At 48.2% G+C, this 14409-nt stretch overlaps 1 protein-coding gene across 1 annotated transcript in view; it reads right to left on the reverse strand.

Moving 5' to 3' along the window:
- LOC119109550 (titin) overlaps positions 1-14409 on the reverse strand; it is a gene marked incomplete at its 3' end in the record, with an annotated part of 117801 nt that overhangs the window by 95390 nt on the left and 8002 nt on the right. The window contains 1 exon segment of the mRNA XM_037233219.1: positions 8086-8122. Coding sequence (XP_037089114.1) covers positions 8086-8122 — 37 coding nt within the window.

The raw sequence follows: 14409 nt of genomic DNA on the forward strand, positions 1-14409 counted from the left end.
ACACCAGCAAAGCTTGGTAGATAATTTTACTCCACGTATTTCTTTCTCCCGAGGAAACTTGACCACTAAATTGCATCACTCCCGAAATGCCGGAGTGAAAAGTTCAAGAGATGTCTTCTAAATTAAACTTACAAGATGAATATCACCATTTGAGCAGTACCATTAACAGATTTTTAGTTAAATCAGCTGATAACAAAATTTTGCTGGAAAATTACCAGTCCTTATATTTATTTAGCTTTTTGTTTTCTCGGTACCATCCGGGTGTGATACCACTTTATTCTTCCTTCCTTTTCGATTGCTTTTAGAGGTACCAACTATTGCTTAAAATTCTGACCATTTCTCTGCAAGATGCTCCAACTGCAAACTTGTACCTATTTTATACCTAAATTGGATTAATTCGCCAGCCGCCCAAACATGTTTGATATGTACCCAAGCGTGAACAATTCACAGGCAATGAATGAGACAATTTGAAGCACGAAACTTATCTGTACCGACAATTTTTGTCCTCTTAAATTCTTGGTTAACCGTTTTCTTGGTTCATGGCGGTGCTCAATAATGATAAATCTAGGCCTTTCGAGTGCCTGACTCACCAGGCTGCCTGGCAAGGCTATGCTAATGCCACCATACAGAGCCCTGGGACAGACCTGACGAAGCCAATACAGAAGTGTTTGATGGCGAAGTTCTGCCCTCTGGAGATGTTTATCATGTACACCTCTTACTTATTTCGCATTTTAATCTCGTAGGTTGGTGGGCATGATAGATATTTATATTTGGGGGGTGAGCGGGATGACTCTGTCTGCCAGCAGACCATGCAAAAGGTACTGACTTTTTGTTTTGGGGAGCAAGAAGAAGCCAGTAAGTGTCCTGTGGACCAAGTGATTGCTTACCTTACCTGCTTTCAACACATGATTGGTAACCAGAGTTAGCCATTTTCTGTGTTAATCCATCGAGTTTTGTCATAGACAAACTATGATGCCACAAGGCATGCAATGGGCTCATGGGCCCAAAGCATTCCCAGAATTTCATAAAAGTTTCGTCTACTTACCACCTCTTTTAACTTTAACTGTTTTAACTGTTTTGTTTTAACTTCTGTTTAAGGTTCAAAAGCATTTCGGTGCTTTTTCGGTTTTGAATGGTGTCCCCATTAGGTACTCGCGAGAGGCACCATACACTGGACCTCGGATCCCACACCAGCCAGCTGGCGACGAACGGTTGCCCCCCCCCCCCCAAACTCCAGGCTAGATCCGCCCCTGGCATCAGTCACCATCTCATAAGTTACATCTTTTGTGAATTGATTTTTTCACTTCCGCACGGTCTTTTTGCGATGTAATTTTTCACTCCCACCCTAGTTCAAAAGCGATTCTAGTTCCCTGTTTTCGTGACCAACCCATAGCTTGACCTTGTTTGACTTTATTTGACCTGAAGGTCATGACCTAGAAAGCTCAAACTTTGACCTAAGTGAGTTAACGTACAGGTCAAGACGGCCTGCAAGTTTGGTGTCCCTAGCTTTCTTAGTTCCCGAAATCTCAGGGGAGAGGGTCAAATTGACCCCCACCCGAGCGAAGGGTATCTAGCCGGCCACCCGGGCACGTGTAAAAATGCGTTGATGCTTAACTGCTAAAATGCTAAAACGCACAGCATAAAATGCTAACTGCAGTGCCGCCGAACGTTTTAGCGTTGGACGTTGTTTTTCCAGATTTTTTTTGGAACTGCTCATTTCCGATCAAATCCTAATGCACGTGCAGTTACATGATATTCTGATGACATGACCTCCTGTTGTGCTCTTCATTCGTAGATTAAAGCATGATGCAATAAATCATAATTGCCAGTAGTTTAGCCCAGTTAATCTGGCAGACTCCACCTTATAATCCGAGTATTTTTGTAAAGGCCTTGCCCAATTACGGAAAAGCAAGCACCTCTTAGCCCTACAATGCCTGTTTTCTGACTGCCGAGGTTAGCAATGCTGGGGGGGGGGGGGGGGGGGGGGTGAAGGTGGTGGGACATCCCTTTGTTACAAACTATTCAGCCTCAGTGATCAGGACATTTTGCATAGTGGCTATCACAAGTTTTCAACCAGAGCTTGCGTTTTACATGACCGTGCTTGTAAGGGTTATTAAAGCCTAAATAGATCGGGACACAGGTGTTCAAAATGGCGTATAGGCCATCAACCGTTTGTATGTCGTTACACAACAATAAGAAGCATAACGGTGCCCTTAGTTTTGAACGTCGTTCCACAACACCGAGGTGTATGATGGCGCCGTTAGTCTTGAGAAACATGCGCACACCTTTTCTTTAATTTTCTTCTAATGAATTGGGGTCAGTTGGGGTCAATTGGGGACCCTGAGGTCACGAGTTCTACTGAACTGATTTCTCCTTGTGAGGGCTTTTCATTATTATTGGGATGTGAATTCTAGTTTGGATGCGAGCGAGTGTACTAGCTCATGTTTGAGGGAAGTACACGGTTTTGTGGTTTGGCTGTATTGCTCCACGACGGATGCCACATGTCCGTTCCGGTGCCTCAGTCGATTACGCGTCTGTCTTCGTGTCCACCCACTCGTGGCGGGGTGGGTTCGAATCGCCTTAACACGCTCGATATGTCCCCCTGACTGGGGTGGTCTACAGCGGACGACAGCGGGAGGGCTACAGGTCAGGCGACGTAAGACGGCAGGACGGACTGCCGAGAATTAGGTTGCTTCATTTCATTTCACGATTGAGCGCAGCGGTTCGGGATAACGTAGCTGACACCGTTGAGCGTGATTTCGAGAAAAAACCCAATAAACCAAGACGAAACTGAGCCACGACCTGATGCACGTACATGATGGTACCACAATTCAAAGAATACTAAATGGTTTGCTGGAACCGACTATATGTGCGCCATATGTGCGCGCTTCTGGTATTTCTCAAAGTTTGTTCTCAAAGTTCTCAAAGTCTCAAAATTGCTGGCCGCAAGATGCTGTCAGCTGGATCAGCTGTTACACTTCGTTTACTTGCTCTTCCCGCTTGGTCTACATCGCTGTGATAGACCTACCATTGTTTATCTATCGACTACCGCAACTGCCGTGATATTTGTGCCGTTTTCCAAAAAACATCATGATGTTATGCTGTATTAACCTTAGTTTTCATTACGAACCTAACCTCGGTTTAACATAATATCCATGAGGCATTCAAAAAGGGAACATCAAACAAGGTTGAGTTTTTTCTTGGATTTAAGTTGATATATACATATATATATATATATATATATATATATATATATATATATATCGACATCCAATTGTTTGGCCCGCGTCCATGCCTATATCCGCTTATGAAATATTTGCGCTGTCTATATACCAATTACAGTTGGATAGTGCTATGGAAACCGATTGCATGAAATAAACCATAATGCAACCAGCCTTCATAAAATGTAAACACCCAATGAATGGCTCTTGAAACCCTCCAAGCTGTAACTGCCGGTTGTCTTCTATGCTTACTCAGCTTTTTAGATGCATCTGAAAAGTGCGCATTTTCATGCGTTGTATTACTAGCAGCTCCTGTATTATCTCCACAAGAAAAAGTGCACGGGTTGCATGTCTCTTGGGTATATGACGTACCAAATTTGCAATTTGTTGGCCTGACCCACTACATTGCAGCTCCCGGCTTTACCATGGACAGGTTTCGTTAATGTGCCTGACGGTGGCCTATCTACGCGCGGCAGGTTATGCATAACATAAATTTTATTATCATTTATGTAGATAAGTGTGTTGTGGCTGAATGTGATGACACATCCTCGGGCTATTGCCAGAGGTCTGTGGATGCCACATTTATGTAAAGCAGCCAGTGTAATTTGGTGGCATGACTCCTGTATAATTACATTGTAATCTGTCCAGCGACGCAGAAAATTTAGACACCGAATTGAAAACACTACGCAATCATATTTTGACAGATTACGTGACATGAATATTTAGGCAAGCCAGTAAAAAACTGTCAGCTCCAACGATTTGGAATGCAGCTTGGGGAACATATCGGGGCGATGTGACTTTCTTATAGTAGGCTTGAGGACGCATGCAAGAACCATTTGCATTTATAATCGTACGTCACGCTGCGGAATGCTAACGCAGCCAAGGCGTCGTCTCTGACACCCAACTGAGGCCAGGTAAGTGGATCTCGCATTAACTGCAGAGGCTGGCCACATGCCAATACAGCCTGATGAGCTGCACTCTCCTCCGCCCAGATCTGCTTACCGCCATGGTCGGAATAGTTCCCGCGAGTCTATTCTCAGGATGTCTGGAATGTACCAGCTCAAAGAGAAGGCACCACTCGCAAATTGACACGTGGCACATGAATCAGCCTTCCATTTAAGATGCACGACTAAGCTCCTAAGCTAAAAATTTTGACGATGTTCCTCAAAGCGGCAATGCAGTTTAACATTCCGTATGAACACATGCAGAACACATGCGCTGCCCCTTGTCCAGCTTTGACACTTCCCGCACCAAGCGGCGCGACCCGTTTATTAAACCAACGCCACCCCACCCGCTTTGGCACTGGCCAAGTCCGCCCACTTGCATGCTCTGCATAGCCTCAAATAGACTATTCCCAGAAGGCTATCGGTGCACCGATGCCAGTGCTCTCTGGAAACACGGTACTTTGTCTACCACCGGCCTCCCCTCTCTGGCGAAGGCCCACGGTGTTCAGTAGTGATCTAATCTGCTCAGCAACGGCAGATTCTCTCTGACTGGGACCTACTGTGTCCGGCATGGGCAAGCTTTGATGGCCTTGGCGTTCCCTGTCGGGAGGGCCTCCTGTTTCTGACGTGGTTTGCTACCCCATCAACGGATCCGTCCATGAAAGCAACAGCAACCCGCTCGGACGCGCTAACATCTTTGTCTATTGCTATAGATGAGTCGTTTGTTTGCTCGGGCTGGGAAACTGGTCATGCGCCTGGCCACATGACTTCAGATTCAGCCGTATTTCCGTTGAGCCGATGCGAAATTGACTCCCTACTATTACTTAAGATTGAAATGGACTTTTTCGGTTGGTTAAAAGCGTCGACAAATCGGCTTAAATATATATTTAAGTAGTGGCAGGTTTTCGTATTCTGAGAATTTTAAATCGCAACAGACGGAAATCAGACACGTCGGCCGTGTAATGAACTATATGTTCTAAGTACGTTTGTACATGACTTGTGGAGCAGATGGCCTATAAGCCTGTCTACATCGGAAGCGACTCAATTGAAATCCACTTCGGAAATGACCACTATATCCTTGCGTAAAAATAGGACTTATCTTTGACGTTGTGGATTTTGCTCCGTTAAATTCGAATGCGATAGATGCCTTAGCTTGAAAGTGTTTGCGTTTCATTTGAAAGTGCCTAAGTCCAATGTGTGTTTCAAAACCGTGAGCTTACTGGATTACTATCACCACTAGACATGCACCTTAATAGTAAAAATATCAGCTCCTATGCGTTCAGCATTTCAGTGACCACCACCATGCCTGCATGCGTGGGATACGCAGCTTAAGCTACAGCAGTTGACAGTGCCTCAGTCATTCCCGTTGAAAATAATGAAACTATACCCGATTTGTGCGGTTACCAACAAGAGCTTTAACACTGGCGCCCATGTCATACACCTTCGCTATTCATGCCGTCAACACTTGCGTGCAATCCAATTACATCTCCAAACTTGCGAGCGACGAGGCATGTCAACTTGGGACTGTGAGCCAGTGACGTCACGGGACACGCGCACCTAAATAGCCCCGCCGACGCGGCCGTCACTTCCGACAGAGTTGGCACAAGATGCAAGGCTGTCGGCTCACTGAAAGCCAAGTGCTCGAGGAGAACTGCGGGCTTATGTAATGCTATCAGCTGTTGGACCACGCGTTGTGGCTCGACTCTGTAACGGATCAAGGCGCGTAGTTGCAGGACAGGTTTTATGTCTGACGTAGATTGCTTTCTCTCTCTAGTACGATCCTCCGTGTTGTGTGTAAACAGCTGATTCTGCATCACGTTCCGTCCTAATTCCAGGCACCTCTGCTTCAAGAACTGGGTGTCAGTGGGAACGAACCTTAATGTTTGAACTGAAGTAGCCCCATGTGTACATATATTTTCACGTTTTTGGGTGAGATATGTCCACGCACGTCAGATCTGTTCACGCAGGCATATTGTTTGCTTTTTTTTACTGTGGCATCTGTCCACGTATTGTGCTATGTTGCGCACCTGGCTCTAAAGACAATTACATGAATTTTGTAACTTACCTTTGTCAAAGTTATCGACATTTAATTCATGATGTTGGCCTTTGGGCTAGGTGACGAAATACGCAAAATCATGCGCGATGCACGAGAGCAATTTTTTAAAACAATTCACACTTAACTTGTGACATGAATTTGCAATAACTGCTCAATCGTTGGCTCAGGAATACAAGCAGCTATCTCCACTCCCACCCGCACCCCACTTTATTTGGACGCACTAATCAGGGCATACCTATTTACTACACATGACACGCATGGGCAGCAGCCAGATTATGAGCTGGCATGAACTGACTGCCCGTCCGCTAAGCAAGACCTCGTCCATTATTTTCGAGTAGCTGTCGGCCCAAAGTTCCTTCGCGCCTTCGTGCCAATGCTGTAAGACACTCGCCTTGGCCCTGTGCCAATATTTGTCGGGCTTTTTAATGCATCTATCATGTGAACTCTCATTAGCAAGGTTACTGGGTGCAGGAACCCCCTTTATCTTCAAGGTACACTCACAAAAAGTACTTTCGGGTACACAACAATAAAACTGAGGCTGAGTTTGGAATAACAAAATGTGAGCTCCGATACAGCGGAGCTTCTAGTTTCATCTCGGTGCGTTTTCGGCGCTTGGTCAGCAATCCTCGTCTTGGGGCTGCAAAAATTATAATGTTTAACACCCAAACTACACAAAAGTGGAGGCGTTCTTCTAAACATATCTGACTTTCCGGGTGGTGCCATGACCTGTATGGCCCCCATGCACCACGGAGGCCTGGGGTCTACCGCCAACAGAAGAGCTCCGAGGGGAACATTGCCAAGTAGGATCATCTTGGTCATGACAATGAAGAAACAACATGCTAATTTTTAGCCTCATGCTAAGGACTTCAAAAGTGTCAATTTACTGGCCTCAACCAAACCGTCTTTAGCATGGAGAGATATAACTTAAGGCACATTAAAATCCATGGATACGGAAAACTGTACCTTGTTGCAACAAGAATACCGTAAATCAGGTAGATTTTCATGCTTCTCGCATTCTGTGAGATTGTTTTCTTTTTGGTTTAAGCTTGATGATTTTATGTAAGCATTAATAAATTAAAATCAAAGTGGAAACACCTTGCCTCATTGAACACAAATGAAGAGCAAATAGCCAGCCCAATGTAGGCCAATCAATGCTGAGTCCCTGCTCGGCTGCATCTTTTCCGATTACTTCCTACCGTAGGCGGAAAATAAAATAGGACTTAAGTGACTGAAAGTACGTTCAGGATTTGACAAATACTTGGTATCTGGTCAGGTTGAGTCCTCTAAACCATCTGACACTGCACACATGAGCTGTAGGGAACACTCGTACATATCGCTCGGTGTCCGTACCTGATTAGGGTGGGTGTGTGCCGACAGCCTCTCAACAGTTGGCCCTCGGAGGTGCTGCTTGTTCAGGGGTCACCATGGGTGTTCAGGGTATTCTTTCGTTCTTCTTTTCAATTGAACACACATCAACATTTAGCTGTTCGCTTTATTTATCGATGCTCGGTAGCAAAACAAACTCGTGCTTACATTTCTCTGCTCGCTCCGACGGCTTCACGGCGAGCATGTACTCAAAAATCGTCAATGGAAAAGAAGAACGAAAAGCGTACATGAGCGCAAAGCACGCGTGCGACATCTAGCGAGCAAGCTAGCATCTACCGCCACCAGAAGAGTTACGAAAGGACATCTGTCTAGTGGTGTTAGTATTGCAGAGGACACTGTGTGTCGTCACGCAGTTGGGCTACGGGTGGCCGTCTTCGTCGGACATGGTGTCGCTGGTTAGTTAGAGACAGGGGCGACCGCGCGGTCACACGCGCCCCAACCGGAGCCATCACCGCGAGGCTGAGAGGCCTCTACTTACGGCATGTTTTGTGGCTGTTGGATTACGGAGCCTTGGACTGAAACAGAAGAGAGCGCTGCGTCACAGCTCGATCGACGGGAACGGCGGCGCGATGGAGGCACTTAGTGAGCGAACTACGGAGACCTTCGATAATGATACGACACGCGATATGGGACGGGTAACGCAACCGCAGGTCCTCTATCAAAATAATGCAGTTGGGCATGTCGAACGCATGCGATTTCCCGGGATCACGCAGTTGGCCCAGACGCACATGTCAGAGCTGGGCATCTCTGTACGCCATCAAGCATAACGCACCAGCGAGCACGGCAACGCCAGAAGGCCCAGGGCTAGGCTGTCTGAGCGCCGCACGACCCTCGCCTGAGAACGGACAAACACAGAGCTTCTAACCGGCCACGCACCACGCGTGGCCGCTGTGCGCGGCGCGCGACCCCCTCCCTCCCACTCCCCCGCTGCGTAGTCGCACCTCGCATCGCGTGGGCCACAGGCGGAGAACGCAGGGGGCAGAGAACATAAACAGTGGCACGTGGCGCGCGGCACTGTTACAGGTCCGCTTTGTCACAGGGAAAGACACTGGGCGAGTCTGTAACACCCACGTTAAGTGACGCACCAGCTGCAAGCCTACTGGCAAATCTCGGCGCGTATAGATAAATAAAGAAACAGCCTAAACACAAAGGGTTTTGAAACTAGATCCAGCGCACTAGATCAGCCTGCGCTGCCCAGCGCGCTCGAACATATGTATAATCAGCACCTCAGCAAGTTATGTTCGTCTGGTCCGACCGTGCTCTATGAGGGCCTCTGCAGGTGCCCATCTCAGCAGGAGATTCGGTGCGGCTCCCATCTCATCCACGGCCATCCGGGTCAGGCGGGCGCGTCCGACCGCGACGCCAGACACGGCGCGGCATTCGTCGGACCTCCGTCTGATACACGCCGCGGGGGTCTGCTAACGGGCCACGGCGCGCCGCAGACGCCGCCGTGAAACGCCGCAGGCGTCCGTATCGGCTCGAAACCGGTGTTTCTTCTAAAAGCCGGTGGCGAAGGCGAGGCTGTTTTTCTGAGCCGCAGCCGCAACATTGGAGCCGGCGCCGGCGCGGCCAGCTGGCGCGGCGCTGGAGCGGTCGCTATTTTCGGCCCGATGTGTGGGCAGAGGCTCCAGCGCCGTTAGACCGCTGGCCGGTCACCCTGGAAGGCCTGGCGCCTATTCTTAGCCCGGCGCCCCTGCTGCCCTCCGGGCATGTGAAATAGGCCGGTGCTGATTCATGACATTGTAACGGAACACCGGGCATCCAAACAACTGTGGGTTTGCTTCGGTCGTTGCGTTGCGCCGGTCTGTGGCAGAGGCCTGTTTGCATCACTCCCAGACGTGCCACAGGTGTATGTCTGCTGAATTGGTAACCTACTGATCTGGATCCAGTCTCAGCCTAGACAGCCGCAGCACGGCTGTACGATATTTCCGCAAAGGTTTGTAATACCCTTTTCCCTGTAGCCCCCATGCCCTAGAAACAAGTAACTTTTTGTACCCAAGCGATTTCAGGTGATCTTGAAAACTAGTAATTTCTAGGGGGCAGTATTTTGATCGGAACTTTTTCATTCGTCAGCATTCTTAACTACTTGGAGCGTGCAACAGCAAGGCAGTCTGAACGCGGAAGCTCTTAATACTTATTCGGTGAGAGCACACCGACCCACAAGCCATTTCCACCCAATCATGTCTCCACACGGCGGTCGACGTGAGCAGCGCTCCTTGCTGATCCATTTTCGAAGACGCGCTGAGCTGAATCTGCTTGAGCCCTCGCGCACAGTTTACCTCCGAAGTTTCTCCTGTTTTAGCTTTTTTCGAGAGGGCTGATACAGTGTAAGAAAAAGGCCGTTTTTGAATATGCCATCAGAAATTCATCCGACAGAACTCGGCCTTCTCTTTCTCAGACACTTAACAGTGGAGCGTTCTCTACCAAACTCCCAACCGTATTCGCGCTGCGTCGCGAGCAGCGCCCAGGACGGGCCGCGTACTAACCCACGACCTTGACACTGCGGCGTGCGCGTGCGGCCGGCGTCACCTCGCCCCCCAGCACTCACCGTTCGTAACTCGGTGGTTCGCTGTCGCGGGCGGGCCCGGCCCGGCGCCGCGTCGGCGCCTGTCACTCTCGCGCGCTCACCCACCGGCCTCGCTCGTGGGCCCCCTCTGCGCAGGTACACCAGCGTCACCAGTGCGGCCGCACCACCCGCGCGCCACCGAGTGCCGCTGCGCCAGCTGACGCCTCCCGCCGCCCCCTGGACCGGCCCGCTGGCGCAATGTCTCACTTGCTTTGATCGGTCATTGGCGGTAAATATAGCCCGCGGCGCGGCGCGCCTGAGGCGCCACCTCCGCGCGAGGAGGGGTCGTAAGGGCAAGGCCGCTGATTGGCGAAGGCCCGGTGGAGTGTTGCTTGGATGACCGTTATATTATAATATTATTTGTTTCTTATTGCTTGTTTTCTCCGGTTTGGCTGAACCTGAGTTCTTGCTACGCAAGCCCTGTTGCGGGACACTTGATACCACATGGTCAAAACTATTTGATAATTCCCCTAGTATGCTTAACAGAAGGCGCTGTGCTGGGAACCTTGAAGGAGTATACATATCCCCCTGCTGCAGACATTTGACTTCCTTGACGAGTAAATTTGACGCCTTGGGTGGGTGCGAGCCACTTGATGGTGGGCACATGAACTTACTGTTGAGCCTTCGTCGTGACACGGAGTCGGCGTACTTTCCACCATCCCGCCGAGAGGGCGCGATGCTATGATGGACATTCAAGGCACGGGTGGAGGCATCGTAGTGCAAACTCGTCACCCCGCAACAGGCTGCAAGAGCTTCACTCGATATTAACTTTGCATGTCCTCACCTGCGATGTGAGTATTCGCCGTGTTATATTTGTCGTTAAGGCATACGTTATACGTTGCGCTAAGCATCATTTGAACGGCACGCAAAACGTCCTGAGACATCAGAACACTCTAACAAGGCTATGTTCGTCATGTGTGCGTTACTTTCAAAAATGTAAAAAAGTCCGCTAACAGAAGCCTCATCAGCCAAACCTAAGCACCAAGAAAGCCCTTCCACTGGCTGGTTGTCGTCATTGGTTACTGAGTTGGAGCTTGACAATGAAATTTTTTTGGGACCGGACTCCCCAGCCAACACTTTCAGAGGAGGAAAACAAGAGGATGAACAGGAGGGCGAAGAAGAGGGGGCCAGACTGCACCACCTCTTTGTCTGCACACTCCTTCCACCACCGTGTCAATAGTTGGTTGAAGACAAAACAGCTGCAGAATGCTACTATTTTCAGGCTATAACGAGCGAGGCCGCGTGTCAAATGGGCTGGCATTCAGCAGCGCATTTTAGCTTGAAATACACGGTTCAGCCCAGATCAACCGTCTCGCCCTCTGGAAGCCAATATCCTGGTACCTATGTCACAATTATATGTGGTTTCCAGCAGTAAAAAGTGCAGTTTTTGAACAGTTGAGCTGAATACAAGTTTAGGAAGTTTTGGACAGGCCGTCCAATCAAACGAGATTTTCCTACCACATTGCTTGAGCAAACTGCAAACAAACTGCAAACAAACATCCAACTTGAGCCAAATGTTATCCTCATTCGAGCAACGGCTGAGGCGTAAAATTCTCGGAAGAAACATCGCGAAAGAGAACACGGCACGGAAGAAGCCAGATCTAAGTCTGACCTACGACGTCGAAACGACAGGAGAGCGGCACATTTGGGCAGAAAAGAGAGCGGGTACTGGTGGTAAAGAAGTGTGGGTGCATGCATGCGTCTCTGAGACGCTTTCTTGCGTTCCAACGCAAACCACGGTTCGCACCGTTTCGGGAAATTTTAGCCCTATTTCTGTGCAGCCTTTTTATGCTGATTCTGGGCGGGGAGCCACTTGCCTTCTCCGGCACTGGAGATATTTTTGGTAGACATTTCAGCATAGGTTGAAACGATTTCTCGTTGCATTATTTACACCATAATTAATTAATAATATTTAACGTGTCAGAGCGCAGTCAGGAGAGATAAAAAGGAGGCGATGTAAAACACTTCACAGCGGTAGTGCTTGCAGTATCAACTTCACAGTACAGGTCCGTGTTGATACAAACCATTTTAAGCCTCCTGGATAGACCGTGTTAGAAACATCCGAATCGCACGATCACCTTGTCAGTAACACCATACTGTTGGGTGTTCAAATAAGCCAACACTCAATGAGTTCAACACAGAAATTACCATGAACTTATCTTCATAGCATCATAGCCAGTGGCGCACTTTGACAATGCACCTCTTTATGTTTCGTAGGCGGATCTACCATTCAGGACATAAAGATTGGAGGGCTGACTCCGAAAATGTGTCCCTGCATCCGCTTTTCGCACTTCAATGTTTCCGATTATGCACAAGGATATCTTGAATGTTGCAGCAAAGTATCTTACCTGCATAGTGAGCGTACATGGAGCATGCCAAATATAAGTTCTTACAAGATACCAAAACAATCCCTCCGAAAAATATGGAGGTGCTTGTGGCACATGTATAAATATACAAATTATATCACCAGATGTAATCTCACATCAGGAAAAGTCATCACGTTTCTAGAACCTTGCTCAATGCCTAAAGAAATGCGTCACGAAAAAACTTCAGAGAGGTCAGAATCGTTCCCCACTCAGACAGGAATAGAGTTAAGGATTAAGGTAAGATTTCGACAATCAAAGCAGACCCAAAACCAACTGCATGACGTAAGCGAATGTACCGTCCAACAAGCAGTAAGCGATCGCAACACTGACCGACGCACAGATGCGCCTGCGATTGACTCGGAGACAAGAAATGACACATTTTTCTTAACCGTGCCCATATACAATAAACAGCTCAAATCGACCAATATTCACCCAAATATAATCGTGTTCCGCAGTATTTTGGCCCGTTACCAAAGACATAAATCTCGAGAAATTGATCGAGTTCGCCGACGAAAATTGCCGAGCCTGGCCGGATGCATATCGAGCCAGCTTTCCAACAATCCATCTCTGAAGGTGTATCTATGTTCGATGGCTGGGAGTCGGATTCAAAATAAGCAAAAAGTGTAGAATATATCTGGGTTTCAGCTTTAACTCACTTGAAAGACGCTCTGCGAAAAAACAATCGGAATTATTCGGTGTTATGACTGGTCTTCAAACGCATTGTGATGGAAGTAACTGGCATTGCAGTATACCAGGAGATCTGGTCAAATGCCGCTATCAAGCAAACATTGTTACATATTTTGAGAACAAAATGCTTGAAATCGAAACGCACTTGTGCAGCCTAAGTGAATGTCTTGGAACCCACATACATTTAATTTCGTCAGCCATTATGCATGACAAAATTTAACTGAATTACCAGGAGGTATGCAGGTGATCTCAGGGATGGTAAGCATCCCATGAAAAGTGTCGGGAGCACACAGTGACATTGGCCGATGCACAATCATCCAGCCGTTACAACAAAATATCATGAACTCGCCTTCTTCCATTAGAGGCTTCCACAGGTAGGATTTCATTTTTATAGCCTACCCGTTACTCGTGGAGTTTGACCGTACCTGCTTGTGTGCCATTCGTTATCAGATTAACCAGCCAGTTACCCACTTGGTTACCATTTTCACAGCTTTACTTCTCGTGAGGGAGGACATTATGAGATGTTTAAGCCTAGGCCCAATATTTTTGCTTCGACAATGCAGGTCTCTTGGATAACTTTGGTGATGAGTGAGTTTAGCACAGGCATTGATAGTATCTAAGTATCTGGCTCACGGTTCCGAGCCTCCTGCCTGTGTCCACAACTATACAGGTAATGCCCTGAAAGTATCTTCCCAGTCCAGCCCCGTTACCTGTTTCTTTTTATGGGTAACCAGAGGTTTATCCATATTGCCAAAGCCTCTACCTTCAATACCATTGTTCATATGCAATTAGTGCCACTTGATTGACGGCGACAGAAGCCTTCAGCAAGTTTCAAGCCTGTTGCAAACCAGGTAGAAATGCACGCACACGGTTGGAGCTAATTTCCTCTGACGTCGGGTGCACGTTTGGCAAGTGGGTGTTGTCGGCCTGCGTCAGCCGTCGGCACCTATTATGCCGGCTCGACGGTGACTGTATGTTGGCGGCTGTACTGTCTGGCGGCATGTTGGCGGCCGTACCGTCGGTACCGTCGCGTCCTCCGTCGGCTCGGACGCCGCCACACTGCGCATGCGCCAACCCCAGCCCGGCAGATTTAGACCCATGATCGCATTTCAGCACACCTTATTTGGGACAGATTTGCATTGAAACCGACTCAAAAGGAGAATTAATGAGACCGCCTTGTTTT

This window comes from Pollicipes pollicipes, unplaced genomic scaffold (genome assembly GCF_011947565.3).
Source record: "Pollicipes pollicipes isolate AB1234 unplaced genomic scaffold, Ppol_2.1 Scaffold_7231;HRSCAF=8579_pilon_pilon_pilon, whole genome shotgun sequence".
In the NCBI taxonomy this organism is placed as follows: domain Eukaryota; kingdom Metazoa; phylum Arthropoda; class Thecostraca; order Pollicipedomorpha; family Pollicipedidae; genus Pollicipes; species Pollicipes pollicipes.